Genomic DNA, 14,998 nt, shown 5'->3' on the forward strand with positions numbered 1-14,998 from the left:
TTTGACCCCGGGAGTGTGTAATGGGACGGTGTGGAGGGAGATTCACACTGTCTCTGACCCCGGGAGTGTGTGATGGGACGGAGGGGAGGGAGATTCACTCGATGTCTGACCCCGGGAGTGTGTGATGGGACGGTGCGGAGCGAGATTCACTCTGTGTCTGATCCCGGGAGTGTGTGATGGGACGGTGCGGAGGGAGATTCACTCTGTGTCTGACCCCGGGAGTGTGTGTTGGGACGGTGTGGAGGGAGATTCACTCTGTGTCTGACCCCGGGAGTGTGTGATGGGACGGTGTGGAGGGAGATTCACTTTGTGTCTGACCCCGGGAGTGTGTGATGGGACGGGGTGGAGGGAGATTCACTCTGTGTCTGACCCCGGGAGTGTGTGATGGGACGATGCGGAGGGAGATTCACTCTGTGTCTGACCCCGGGAGTGTGTGATGGGACGGTGCGGAGGGAGATTCACTCCGTGTCTGACCCCGGGAGTGTGTGATGGGACGGTGTGGAGGGAGCATCACTCTGTGTCTGACCCCGGAGTATGTGATGGGACGGTATGGAGGGAGATTCACTCTGTATCTGACCCTGGGAGGGTGTGATGGGACGGTGTGGGGGGAGATTCACTCTGCTTCTGACCCCGGGAGTGTGTGATGGGACGGGGTGGAGGGAGATTCACTCTGTGTCTGGCCCCGGGAGTGTGTAACGGGACGGTGCGGAGGGAGATTCGCTCTGTGTCTGACCCCGGGAGTGTATGATGGGACGGTGCGGAGGGAGATTCACGGGAGTGTGTGATGGGACGGTGTGGAGGGAGATTCACTCTGTGTCTGACCCTGGGAGGGTGTGATGGGACGGTGTGGGGGGAGATTCACTCGGTGTCTGACCCCGGGAGTCTGTGATGGGACGGTGTGGAGGGAGATTCACTCGGTGTCTGACCCCGGGAGTGTGTGATGGGACGGTGTGCAGGGAGATTCACTCCGTGTCTGACCCCGGGAGTGTGTGATGGGACGTTGTGGAGGGAGATTCACTCCGTTTCTGACCCCGGGAGTGTGTAACGGGACGGTGCGGAGGGAGATTCGCTCTGTGTCTGACCCCGGGAGTGTATGATGGGACGGTGCGGAGGGAGATTCACGGGAGTGTGTGATGGGACGGTGTGGAGGGAGATTCACTCTGTGTCTGACCCTGGGAGGGTGTGATGGGACGGTGTGGGGGGAGATTCACTCTGCTTCTGACCCCGGGAGTGTGTGATGGGACGGTGTGGAGGGAGATTCACTCTGCTTCTGACCCCGGGAGTGTGTGATGGGACGGTGTGGAGGGAGATTCACTCGGTGTCTGACCCCGGGAGTCTGTGATGGGACGGTGTGGAGGGAGATTCACTCGGTGTCTGACCCCGGGTGTGTGTGATGGGACGGTGTGCAGGGAGATTCACTCCGTGTCTGACCCCGGGAGTGTGTGATGGGACGTTGTGGAGGGAGATTCACTCCGTGTCTGACCCCGGGAGTGTATGATGGGACGGTGCGGAGGGAGATTCACGGGAGTGTGTGATGGGACGGTGTGGAGGGAGATTCACTCTGTGTCTGACCGCGGGAGTGTATGATGGGACGGTGCGGAGGGAGATTCACGGGAGTGTGTGATGGGACGGTGTGGAGGGAGATTCACTCTGTGTCTGACCCTGGGAGTGTGTGATGGGACGGTGTGGAGGGAGATTCACTCTGCTTCTGACCCCGGGAGTGTGTGACGGCACGGTGTGGTGGGAGATGCACTCTGTGTCTTACCCCGGGAGTGTGTGATGGGACGGTGTGGAGGGAGATGCACTCTGTGTCTGACCCCGGGAGTGTGTGATGGGACGATGCGGAGGGAGATTCACTCGGTGTCTGACCCCGGGAGTGTGTGATGGGACGGTATGCAGGGAGATTCACTCCGTGTCTGACCCCGGGAGTGTGTGTTGGGACGGTGTGGAGAGAGATTCATTCAGTGTCTGACCCCGAGAGTGTGTGATGGGACGGTGTGGAGGGAGATTCACTCTGTGTCTGACCCCGGGAGTGTGTGTTGGGACGGTGTGGAGGGAGATTCATTCTGTGTTTGACCCCGGGAGTGTGTAATGGGACGGTGTGGAGGGAGATTCACACTGTCTCTGACCCCGGGAGTGTGTGATGGGACGCAGGGGATGGAGATTCACTCGGTGTCTGACCCCGGGAGTGTGTGATGGGACGGTGCGCAGCGAGATTCACTCTGTGTCTGACCCTGGGAGTGTGTGATGGGACGGTGCGGAGGGAGATTCACTCTGTGTCTGACCCCGGGAGTGTGTGTTGGGACGGTGTGGAGGGAGATTCACTCTGTGTCTGACCCCGGGAGTGTGTGATGGGACGGTGTGGAGAGAGATTCACTCGGTGTCTGACCCCGGGAGTCTGTGATGGGACGGTGTGGAGGGAGATTCACTCGGTGTCTGACCCCGGGAGTGTGTGATGGGACGGTGTGCAGGGAGATTCACTCCGTGTCTGACCCCGGGAGTGTGTGATGGGACGTTGTGGAGGGAGATTCACTCCGTGTCTGACCCCGGGAGTGTGTAACGGGACGGTGCGGAGGGAGATTCACTCTGTGTCTGACCGCGGGAGTGTATGATGGGACGGTGCGGAGGGAGATTCGCGGGAGTGTGTGATGGGACGGTGTGGAGGGAGATACACTCTGTGTCTGACCCCGGGAGTCTGTGATGGGACGGTGTGGAGGGAGATTCACTCGGTGTCTGACCCCGGGAGTGTGTGATGGGACGTTGTGGAGGGAGATTCACTCTGTGTCTGGCCCCGGGAGTGTGTAACGGGACGGTGCGGAGGGAGATTCACGGGAGTGTGTGATGGGACGGTGTGGAGGGAGATTCACTCTGTGTCTGAGCCTGGGAGGGTGTGATGGGACGGTGTGGGGGGAGATTCACTCGGTGTCTGACCCCGGGAGTCTGTGATGGGACGGTGTGGAGGGAGATTCACTCGGTGTCTGACCCCGGGAGTGTGTGATGGGACGGTGTGCAGGGAGATTCACTCCGTGTCTGACCCCGGGAGTGTGTGATGGGACGTTGTGGAGGGAGATTCACTCCGTTTCTGACCCCGGGAGTGTGTAACGGGACGGTGCGGAGGGAGATTCGCTCTGTGTCTGACCCCGGGAGTGTATGATGGGACGGTGCGGAGGGAGATTCACGGGAGTGTGTGATGGGACGGTGTGGAGGGAGATTCACTCTGTGTCTGACCCTGGGAGGGTGTGATGGGACGGTGTGGGGGGAGATTCACTCTGCTTCTGACCCCGGGAGTGTGTGATGGGACGGTGTGGAGGGAGATTCACTCTGCTTCTGACCCCGGGAGTGTGTGATGGGACGGTGTGGAGGGAGATTCACTCGGTGTCTGACCCCGGGAGTCTGTGATGGGACGGTGTGGAGGGAGATTCACTCGGTGTCTGACCCCGGGTGTGTGTGATGGGACGGTGTGCAGGGAGATTCACTCCGTGTCTGACCCCGGGAGTGTATGATGGGACGGTGTGGAGGGAGATTCACTCTGTGTCTGACCCCGGGAGTGTGTGTTGGGACGGTGTGGAGGGAGATTCATTCTGTGTTTGACCCCGAGAGTGTGTAATGGGACGGTGTGGAGGGAGATTCACACTGTCTCTGACCCCGGGACTGTGTGATGGGACGGAGGGGAGGGAGATTCACTCGGTGTCTGACCCCGGGAGTGTGTGATGGGACGGTGCGCAGCGAGATTCACTCTGTGTCTGACCCTGGGAGTGTGTGATGGGACGGTGGGGAGGGAGATTCACTCTGTGTCTGACCCCGGGAGTGTGTGTTGGGACGGTGTGGAGGGAGATTCACTCTGTGTCTGACCCCGGGAGTGTGTGATGGGACGGTGTGGAGGGAGGTTCACTCTGTGTCTGACCCCGGGAGTGTGTGATGGGACGGTGCGGAGGGAGATTCACTCTGTGTCTGACCCCGGGAGTGTGTGATGGGACGGTGCGGAGGGAGATTCACTCCGTGTCTGACCCCGGGAGTGTGTGATGGGACGGTGTGGAGGGAGATGCACTCTGTGTCTGGCCCCGGGAGTGTGTAACGGGACGGTGCGGAGGGAGATTCACTCTGTGTCTGACCGCGGGAGTGTAAGATGGGACGGTGCGGAGGGAGATTCACGGGAGTGTGTGATGGGACGGTGTGGAGGGAGATTCACTCTGTGTCTGACCGCGGGAGTGTATAATGGGACGGTGCGGAGGGAGATTCACGGGAGTGTGTGATGGGACGGTGTGGAGGGAGATTCACTCTGTGTCTGAACCTGGGAGTGTGTGATGGGACGGTGTGGAGGGAGATTCACTCTGCTTCTGACCCCGGGAGTGTGTGACGGGACGGTGTGGAGGGAGATTCATTCTGTGTTTGACCCCGGGAGTGTGTGATGGGACGGTGTGGAGGGAGATTCACACTGTCTCTGACCCCGGGAGTGTGTGATGGGACGGAGGGCAGGGAGATTCACTCGGTGTCTGACCCCGGGAGTGTGTGATGGGACGGTGCGGAGCGAGATTCACTCTGTGTCTGACCCCGGGAGTGTGTGATGGGACGGTGCGGAGGGAGCATCACTCTGTGTCTGACCCCGGGAGAGTGTGTTGGGACGGTGTGGAGGGAGATTCACTCTGTGTCTGACCCCGGGAGTGTGTGATGGGACGGTGTGGAGGGAGATTCACTCTGTGTCTGACCCCGGGAGTGTGTGATGGGACGGGGTGGAGGGAGATTCACTCTGTGTCTGACCCCGGGAGTGTGTGATGGGACGGTGCGGAGGGAGATTCACTCTGTGTCTGACCCCGGGAGTGTGTGATGGGACGGTGTGGAGGGAGAATCACTCTGTGTCTGACCACGGGAGTGTGTGATGGGACGGTGCGGAGGGAGATTCACTCTGTGTCTGACCCCGGGAGAGTGTGATGGGACGGTGAGGAGGGAGGTTCACTCTGTGTCTGACCCCGGGAGTGTGTGACGGGACGGTGTGGAGGGAGAATCATTCTGTGTCTGACCCCGGGAGTGTGTGATGGGACGGTGTGGAGGGAGAATCATTCTGTGTCTGACCCCGGGAGTGTGTGACGGGACGGTGTGGAGGGAGATTCACTCTCTGTCTGACCCCGGGAGTGTGTGATGGGACGGTGTGGAGGGAGAATCATTCTGTGCCTGACGCCGGTTTTCCACCCCCACCCCCCATCACTCTCGTACTCGGGACCTCAGTGGATTCACGTCGATTTTAACTGCGGGGGACAGGCGGGGGTCAATTAGCCAGGAATGGGCTTTGGTGGAGATGAGATCCTGGGCTCCGAGACTCTGCTTGTCCGACCTCCCTCAGCCTGGAGCTGAGACGCTGCTGTGTCAGTGTGAGGAGCTCCGACCCACTGTTGCAGTGCACAGGGTGTGGAGGGCAACAGAAACCTCAAATAAAACTCGAGTCCGACACAAGACAGGAAGATACAGCGGTTTATTGATTTTTTATGAGAAATATAAATGAAACAATGTGTGAGCTGCTAACGTGCGGGAATAAATGATCTGCTCACAGTCACACACAATTAACTGACCGGCGACAAGGAGTGACCGGTTGAATAATCAGTCCCGTTTCTCACCGTCACTCTGCATCGGGGAACCGATGATTATAAAATCACACTTCAGGGCCGTGTCCGGGATCGCAGCAGATCCAGGGTCATTGCCGAGGGATTTGTCCATTTAACATCATTATATCGGCCAGGCTGCCGAATGCACCGTCCTCAGCAAAGGGAGCAAAAGGATTCTCTCCCGGGATCATCCCCCCCACCCCGGGACACCGGTGTCCCAGACTGATCCCCGGACCCCCGGGCTCTTCCTGTCCGGATAATTCCCTTGGGTGTCACGTGGGGAGTCTCGCACACGCACTTCCGGCGGAAGCTGCCCCGACGGACAGCAGGCGGAAACGCGTCACTGCGGGACAGCTGCGAGCGACGCACACAACGCGGGGCCCGAGCCGGTTCCGTTAAAACTGTTGGGAGTCAGCCCCGGCGCGCGGCCGTTAAAGGTAAGGGCGGGAGTTAAAGGAGAGGGCGGGGAGTCGGCCAAATGTCCCCATCCCGCGGGCGGGGATGTTCACACATTCAGATGTTCAGATCCACACTCAGTCCGGGTCTGAGTTCCTGCAGAGATCTCAGTTCCTTCCCCCCGGTCTCACTGAACTGATTCCACCGCAGACTGAAACAGATGGGAGAATAAAGATGAAATAAACAGATTACACAACAGTGTCAGTAACAGGGGACCGGGGTTAATGTTCCAACAACACTCACAGACAAATATCACCAGAAAACCCGCGGATCCGCTGATATTTTATCACATTGAACATTAACACAAACACTCACCAGATCCGCTCCAGTCTCGGGAGGGTCCGTATGAAGCGGCGGAGAGCGGGGACAGATCGGTCTGTCAGAGAGTTTGATGCCAGGTCCAGCTCCGCCAGTGATGGGTTTGTCCTGAGAGCGGAGACGAGATCCTCGGCACCAGAATCTGTGAGACCGACATCGAAAAGCCTGGAGATGAGAGAGAGTGAGGGTGAAGGACACAGAGAGACAGGAGACGGTACAAATCCCCAGTGTTTATCAGTAACACAATTACTGATCACATTAATGTTCAGTGTCAGACACCCAGTGACTGTAAACACAATCTCCCACAGTCTGGTACTTACCACAGTTTCTGTATTTTGCACTCCGGGTTCTTCAGAGCCGCAGACACCAGTTTCACTCCTGAATCTCCTAGTTTATTATCGTTCAGTCTGAACACAAACAGACAGATTAATGAACATAGTGATTAAAATTGTGGGTCTGGGGAAATTTCTCTCACTCGGATATTTCAGGAAACATTAAACCCTTTAATAATTCACTGATCGTAGTTCCCATCACTGTCAATGTCCCTCACTGCCCAGCTCCAATGAATTCACTGAATGTCAGTAATTTCGTCTGTCGGTGTGACCCTGTAAACTCCACATATTCTCTCTCATTCCCTGATGGTTAGAAAAGTGTTCCTGACGTGTGACAGTCGGAAAGGGCAGGGGAAAAGGGGAGAAAGTCAAACAGTGAGGAAAATTTGAGAATCGGGGAATGTCGATGGGAGATGGAGGAAGAGACATCTCCTAAGGTAAAGAACGGAAAGACACAGAAGGAAGCGGATGTGGAAGAGAGATCCCACAAGAGGAAGGAGGATGGGGGAGAGAGATCCCACAGGGGGAAGGGGGATGTGGAAGAGAGATCCCACAGGAGGAAGGCGGATGTGGAAGAGAGAACACAAAGGAGGAAGGGGGATGTGGAAGAGAGAACCCAAAGGGGATGGGGAAGAGGGATCCCACAGGAGGAAGGGGGATGGGGCAGAGAGATCCGACTAGAGGAAGTGGGATGGGGGAGACAGATCCCACTGGAGGAAGTGGGATGGGGAAGACAGATCCCACAGGAGGAAGGGGGATGGGGAAGAGAGATCCCACACGTGGAAGGGGGATGGGGCAGAGAGATCCCACAGGAGGAAGGGGGATGGGGCAGAGAGATCCCACTAGAGGAAGTGGGATGGGGGAGACAGATCCCACTGGAGGAAGGGGGATGGGGAAGAGAGATCCCACAGGAGGAAGTGGGATGGGGGAGACAGATCCCACTGGAGGAAGGGGGATGGGGAAGAGAGATCCCATAGGAGGAAGGGGGATGACGAAGAGAGATCCCACAAGAGGAAGGGGGATGGGGGAGGGGGATCCCACAGGAGGAAGGGGGATGGGGAAGAGAGATCCCACAGGAGGAAGGGGGTTGGGGCAGAGAGATCCCACAGGAGGACGGGGGATGGGGCAGAGAGATCCCAGACGAGGAAAGGGGATGTGGAAGAGAGATCCCACAAGAACATCAGGGAATGGGAAGAGAGATCCCACAAGAGGAAGGAGGATGGGGCAGAGAGATCCCACAGGGGGAAGGGGGATGTGGAAGAGAGATCCCACAGGAGGAAGGGGGATGTGGAAGAGAGAACCCAAAGGAGGAAGGGGGATGTGGAAGTGAGAACCCAAAGGGGGATGGGGAAGAGGGATGGGGCAGAGAGATCCCACAGGAGGAAGGGGGTTGGGGCAGAGAGATCCCACAGGAGGACGGGGGATGGGGAAGAGAGATCCCACAGGTGGAAGGGGGATGGGGGAGGGAGATCACACAGGAGGAAGGGGGATGGGGGAGAGAGATCCCACAGGAGGAAGGGGGATGGGACAGAGAGATCCCACAGGAGGAAGGGGGATGGGGCAGAGAGATCCCACTAGAGCAAGTGGGATGGGGGAGACAGATCCCACTGGAGGAAGGGGGATGGGGAAGAGAGATCCCACAGGAGGAAGGGAGATGGGGAAGAGAGATCCCATAGGAGGAAGGGGGATGACGAAGAGAGATCCCACGAGGAAGGGGGATGGGGGAGGGGGATCCTACAGGAGGAAGGGGGATGGGGAAGAGAGATCCCACAGGAGGAAGGGGGTTGGGGGCAGAGAGATCCCACAGGAGGACGGAGGATGGGGGACAGAGTTCCCCCAGGAGGAAGGGGAATGGGGCAGAGAGATCCCACAGGTGGAAGGGGGATGGGGGAGGGAGGTCCCACAGGAGGACGGGGGATGGGGGACAGAGTTCCCACAGGAGGAAGGGGGATGGGGCAGAGAGATCCCAGACGAGGAAAGGGGATGTGGAAGAGAGATCCCACAAGAACATCAGGGAATGGGAAGAGAGATCCCACAAGAGGAAGGAGGATGGGACAGAGAGATCCCTCAGGGGGAAGGGGGATGTGGAAGAGAGATCCCACAGGAGGAAGGGGGATGTGGAAGAGAGAACCCAAAGGAGGAAGGGGGATGTGGAAGAGAGAACCCAAAGGGGGATGGGGAAGCGGGATGGGGCAGAGAGATCCCACAGGAGGAAGGGGGTTGGGGCAGAGAGATCCCACAGGTGGAAGGGGGATGGGGGAGGGAGATCACACAGGAGGAAGGGGGATGGGGGAGAGAGATCCCACAGGAGGAAGGGGGATGGGGCAGAGAGATCCCACAGGAGGAAGGGGGATGGGGCAGAGAGATCCCACTAGAGCAAGTGGGATGGGGGAGACAGATCCCACTGGAGGAAGGGGGATGGGGAAGAGAGATCCCACAGGAGGAAGTGGGATGGGGAAGACAGATCCCACAGGAGGAAGGGAGATGGGGAAGAGAGATCCCATAGGAGGAAGGGGGATGACGAAGAGAGATCCCACAAGAGGAAGGAGATGGGGGAGGGGGATCCTACAGGAGGAAGGGGGATGGGGAAGAGAGATCCCACAGGAGGACGGGGGATGGGGGACAGAGTTCCCCCAGGAGGAAGGGGAATGGGGCAGAGAGATCCCACAGGTGGAAGGGGGATGGGGGAGGGAGATCCCACAGGAGGAAGGGGGATGGGGGAGAGAGATCCCACAGGAGGAAGGGGAATGCTGAGGAGAGATCCAACAGCAGGAAGGGGGATTGGGAACAGAGAGCCCAGAGGATGAATGGGGGATGGGAAAGTGAGATCCCACAGGAGGAAGTGGGATGGGGAAGACAGATCCCACAGGAGGAAGGGAGATGGGGAAGAGAGATCCCATAGGAGGAAGGGGGATGACGAAGAGAGATCCCACAAGAGGAAGGAGATGGGGGAGGGGGATCCTACAGGAGGAAGGGGGATGGGGAAGAGAGATCCCACAGGAGGACGGGGGATGGGGGACAGAGTTCCCCCAGGAGGAAGGGGAATGGGGCAGAGAGATCCCACAGGTGGAAGGGGGATGGGGGAGGGAGATCCCACAGGAGGAAGGGGGATGGGGGAGAGAGATCCCACAGGAGGAAGGGGAATGCTGAGGAGAGATCCAACAGCAGGAAGGGGGATTGGGAACAGAGAGCCCAGAGGATGAATGGGGGATGGGAAAGTGAGATCCCACAGGAGGATTGCTGCCCGTGCCACGTGCTAGTGAGGCTAGAAATAATGCAGCTAAATACGTGGCTGAGGGGATGGTGCATGAGGGAGGGGTTCATGTTTCTGGTCAATTGGCTTTCTTCCAGGGGAGGTGGGACCCGTTCGAATTGGACAGTTTGCACCTGAACTGGAGGGGGACCAACATCCCTGCCGGTAGGTTAGCAAGTTCTGCTCCGGGGGTTTTAAACAAGGTTGCAGGGTGAGGTGCAGAGTGTTAGGGCAGATAGTGATGTGGAGGAGGATAATGGTCATGCGAGGACTGCCTGTATAGACAGATATCAATGGTTTGTACGTGATAGAAATTTTCTCAGGTGCATCTATTTCAATGCAAGGAGTATTGTAGGGAAGGCAGATGAGTTTAGGGCGTGGATTGGCACATGATCATTTCGACATTATTGCTATTAGTAATACTTGGTTTGCCGGAGGGGCAGGACTGGCAGCTTCAGGTTCCGAGGTTACGTTGTTTCAGACGTGATAGAGGGGGAGGGATGAAAGGGGGCATTACTAGTCAGGGGAATCTCACAGCTGTGCGTAGACGGGACAGCCCGGAGGGCTCGTCTACAGAGGCCGTATGGGTGGAGCTGAGGAACGGGAAAGGAGTGACCACACTAATAGGGTATTATTATATACGGCCCAATAGGCAGAGAGAATCAGAGGAGCAAATCTGAAGAGAGTTAGCACACCAATGTAAGAAACAGAAAGTTGTAATCATAGGGGATTTTAACTTCCCACATACTGACCTGGACTCCAACTCTGTGAAAGGGTTAGATGGCGTGGAGTTTGTCAAATGTGTTCAGGAAAGTTTTCTAAATCAATATATTGAGGTACCAACGAGAGAGGCTGCAGTACCTGATCTCCTATTAGGGAATCAGACAGGTCAGGTGACAGAAGTATGTGTAAGGGAACATTTTGGGTCCAGTGACCATAATGTCATTAGTTTCAAGATAATTATGGATAAGGATAGGACTGGTCCACCAGTTAAGGTTCTGAATTGGAGAACGGCCAATTTTGTGGAAATGAGAGAGGATCTGGGAAGAGTGGATTGGGATAAGTTGTTTTCTGGCAATGATGGATTCAGTAAGTGGAGTTACTGAACTGCGCTTACATCCGGAGTTTGCATGTTCCTGCCAGGATTAAAGGCAAAGTTAACAGGGATAGGGAACCTTGTTTTTCAAGGGATATTGGCGATCTGGTTACGTAGGTGTTTAGCAGGTACAGGCAACAAGGAACAAATGAGATACTTGAAGAGTATACAGAATTTAAGGGAATACTGAAGAAGGAAATCAGGAAGGCAAAAAGAAGACATGAGGTTGTGTTGGCAGGGTTTCTACGAGTATATTAAGAGTAAAAGGATAGTAAAGGACAACATTGGTCCCCTAGAAGATCAGAGTGGTCGTCTATGTGGTCTATGTGTGGAGCATCACGAGATGGGGAAGATCTTAAACAGTCTTTTTGCGTCAGTGTCTACTCAGGAAACTGGGATAGCGGATATGGAATTAAAGGAAACAAACAGTAGTGTCATGGAACGCGGCCAGTGAAGGAGTGGAAATTTGAGGCTTTGACTCGAGAGATTCTGGCAGTTTTGGCAGTTGGACTGTGCAAATCAAGACAACCAAGATTTGAAAAGCTCAGACTCAGCAGAAAGCAGCTGATTGACCAAGCAGTTTGAAAAGCTCAAACAAATAAATAGAGGGGTAGCTCAAGCTGAGCGGCCCGTGGAAAGCGGCCAGTGAGTGTGTGGAGATTTGAGGCTTTGACAGGTCTTTACAATGCCTCCTGAGACGGTGATGTGCCTTTCCTGTGAGCTGTGGCAGTCTTGGAGGAACTCCCCTCTCCCGCAGAGTCACATCTGCCAGAAGTGTATGCGGCTGGGCGATCCGGAAGACCGTGTGAGGACTCTGGAGCAGCAGATGGATGACCTTCGACTCATAAGGGAGAATGAGGCAGTCATAGATGAGAGCTACAGGGAGGTAGTCACACCTAGGCTGCCGGAAGCAGGTCGTTGGGTGACAGTCCGAGGGGGGAAAGCGAAGGAGAGTAGACAGGTAGTGCAGAGCACCCCTGTAGCCATTCCCCTGAATAATAAGTTTACCGTCCTGGATGCTGTTGGCGGGGACGACTGACCAGGTGTGAGCCATGGTGGCAGTGCCTCTGTCACTGAGTCTGTCCCTGTGGTGCAGAAGGGTGGGACGGAGAGGAGGAGAGCTGTCGTCATTGGAGACTCTATAGTCAGGGGAGCAGACAGGAGATTTTGTGGACGTGTGAAGGAAACACGCATGGTTTGTTGCCTCCCGGGTGCCAGGGTCTGGGATGTGTCTCACCGGGTACAGGACATTCTGGTACGAGAAGGAAAGCAACCAGAAGTCGTGATACATATTGGTACCAACGACATAGGCAGGAAGAGGGATGAGGTCCAAGTGTGAGTTTCGGGAACTAGGCAGAAGGCTGAAGAACAGGACCTCAAGGGTGGTGTTCTCAGGATTGCTGCCAGTGCTACGTGATACTGATGGTAAGAATTGGAGGAGATGGCAGTTGAATGTGTGGCTGAGGAGTTGGTGCAGGGGGCAGGGTTTTAGATTTTTTGACCATTGGGATCTCTTCTGGGGAAGGTGGGACCTGTCCATATTTGATGGGTTGCACTTGAACTCAAGGGGGAGCAATATCCTTGCTGGTAGGTTTGCTGGCATGGTTCGGGAGGGTTTAAACTAATTTGCAAGGGGGATGGGACCCAGAGCGATAGAGCAGTGAAAGAAGTGCATGTAGTAAAGCCAGATCTGACACATAGAGAGGCTTTGAGGAAAGAGCAGCAGAATAAAGGGTATAAAGGCAGTAAGGTAGAAGGGCTAAAGTGCGTGTACTTCAATACAAGAAGCATCAGGAACAAAGGTGATGAACTGAGAGCTTGGATACATACATGGAATTATGATGTAGTGGCCATTACGGAGACTTGGCTGGCACCAGGACAGGAATGGATTCTCAATATTCCTGGAATTCACTGCTTTCAAAGGGATAGAGAGGGAGGAAAAGGGGAGGACGGGTGGCATTACTGGTCAGGGATACTATTAAAGCTACAGAAAGGGTGGGTAATGTAGCAGGATCCTCTTTTGAGTCAGTATGGGTGGAAGTCAGGAACAGGAAGGGAGCAGATACTCTACCGGGGGTATTATATAGGCCCCCTGGTTGCAGCAGAGATACCGAGGAGCAGATTGGGAGGCAGATTTTGGAAAGGTGCAAAAATAACAGGGTTGTTATCATGGGTGACTTTAACTTCCCGAATATTGATTGGCACTTGATTAGTTCCAAGGGTTCAGATGGGGCAGAGTTTGTTAAGTGTGTCCTGGATGGATTCCTGTCTCAGTATGTTGACAGGCCGACGAGGGGGAATGCCATACTAGATCTAGTATTAGTTAACGAACCGTGTCAGGTCACAGATCTGTCAGTGGGTGAGCATCTGGGGGACAGTGATCACCGCTTCCTGGCCTGTAGCATTATCATGGAAAAGGACAGAATCAGAGAGGACAGGAAAATTTTTAATTGGGGAAGGGCAAATTATGAGGCTATAAGACTAGAACTTGCGGGTATGAATTGGGATGATGTTTTTGCAGGGAAATGTACTATGGACATGTGGTCGATGTTTAAGGATTTCTTGTAGGATGTTAGGGATTAATTTGTCCCGCTGAGGAAGATAAAGAATGGTAGGATGAAGGAACCATGGGTGACAAGTGAAGTGGAAAATCTAGTCAGGTGGAAGAAGGCAGCATACACGAGGTTTAGGAAGCAAGGATCAGATGGGTCTATTGAGGAACATAGGGTAGCAAGAATGGAGCTTAAGAAGGGGCTGAGAAGAGCAGGAAGGGGGCATGAGAAGGCCTTGGCGAGTAGGGTAAAGGAAAACCCCAAGGCATTCTTCAATTATGTGTGTAACAATAGGATGATAGGAATGATGGTAGGACCGATTAGAGAGAAAAGTGGGAAGATGTGCCTGGAGGCTGTGGAAGTGAGCGAGGTCCTCAATGAATACTTCTGTTCGGTATTCACCAATGAGAGGGAACTTGATGACGGTGAGGACAATATGAGTGAGGTTGATGTTCTGGAGCATGTTGATATGAAGGGAGAGGAGGTGTTGGAGTTGTTAGGACTGATAAGTCCCCGGGGTCTGTCGGAATATTCCCCAGGCTGCTCCACGAGGCAAGGGAAGAGATTGCTGAACCACTGGCTAGGATCTTTATGTTCTCGTTGTCCACAGGAATGGTACGGGAGGATTGGAGGGAGGCGAATGCTGTCCCCTTGTTCAAAAAAGATAGTAGGGATGGTCCAGGTAATTATAGATCAGTAAGCCTTACATCTGTGGTGGGAAAGCTGTTGGAAAAGATTCTTAGAGATAGGATCAATGGGCATTTAGAGTATCATGGTCTGATCAGGGACAGTCAGCATGGCTTTGTGAAGGGCAGATTGTGCCTAACAAGCCTGATAGAGTTCTTTGAGGAGGTGACCAGGCATATAGATGAGGGTAGTGCAGTTGATGTGATCTATAAGGATTTTTGTAAGGCATTTGACAAGTTCCACATGGTAGGCTTATTCAGAAAGTCAGAAGGCATAGGATCCAGGGAAGTTTGGCCAGGTGGATTCAGAATTGGCTTGCTTGCTGAAGGAAGATGGTCATGGTGGAGGTAGAACAATCAGATTGGAGGGTTGTGACTAGTGGTGTCCCGCAAGTATCTGTTCTGGGAATTCTACTTTTTGTGATTTTTATTAACGACCTTGATGTGAGGGTAGAAGGGTGGGTTGGCAAATTTGCAGATGACACAAAGGTTGGTGGTGTTGTAGATAGTGTAGCGGATTGGCGACGATTACAGAGAGACATTGATAGGATGCAGAAGTGGGCTGAGAAGTGGCAGATGGAATTCAACCCGGAGAAGTGTGAGGTGGTACACTTTGGAAGGACAAACTCCAAGGCAAAGTACAAAGTAAATGGCAGGATAGTTGGTAGTGTGGAGGAGCAGAGGGATCAGGGGATACATGTCCACAGA

The 14,998-nt window shown here is 54.8% G+C and overlaps 1 protein-coding gene across 1 annotated transcript in view; it reads right to left on the minus strand.

The window, feature by feature from the left end:
• Positions 1-5,932: 5,932 nt before the first annotated feature.
• LOC140721205 (NACHT, LRR and PYD domains-containing protein 3-like) overlaps positions 5,933-14,998 on the minus strand; it is a 35,619-nt gene continuing 26,553 nt past the window's right edge. Inside the window, exons 7-9 of the mRNA XM_073036063.1 lie at positions 6,692-6,778; positions 6,369-6,536; positions 5,933-6,204 (exon numbers count right to left, since the gene is read on the minus strand). Coding sequence (XP_072892164.1) covers positions 6,111-6,204; positions 6,369-6,536; positions 6,692-6,778 — 349 coding nt within the window. The 3' untranslated portion in view covers positions 5,933-6,110. The remainder of the gene's footprint in view (positions 6,205-6,368; positions 6,537-6,691; positions 6,779-14,998) is intronic.

Source organism: Hemitrygon akajei, unplaced genomic scaffold (genome assembly GCF_048418815.1).
Source record: "Hemitrygon akajei unplaced genomic scaffold, sHemAka1.3 Scf000052, whole genome shotgun sequence".
In the NCBI taxonomy this organism is placed as follows: Eukaryota; Metazoa; Chordata; class Chondrichthyes; order Myliobatiformes; family Dasyatidae; genus Hemitrygon; species Hemitrygon akajei.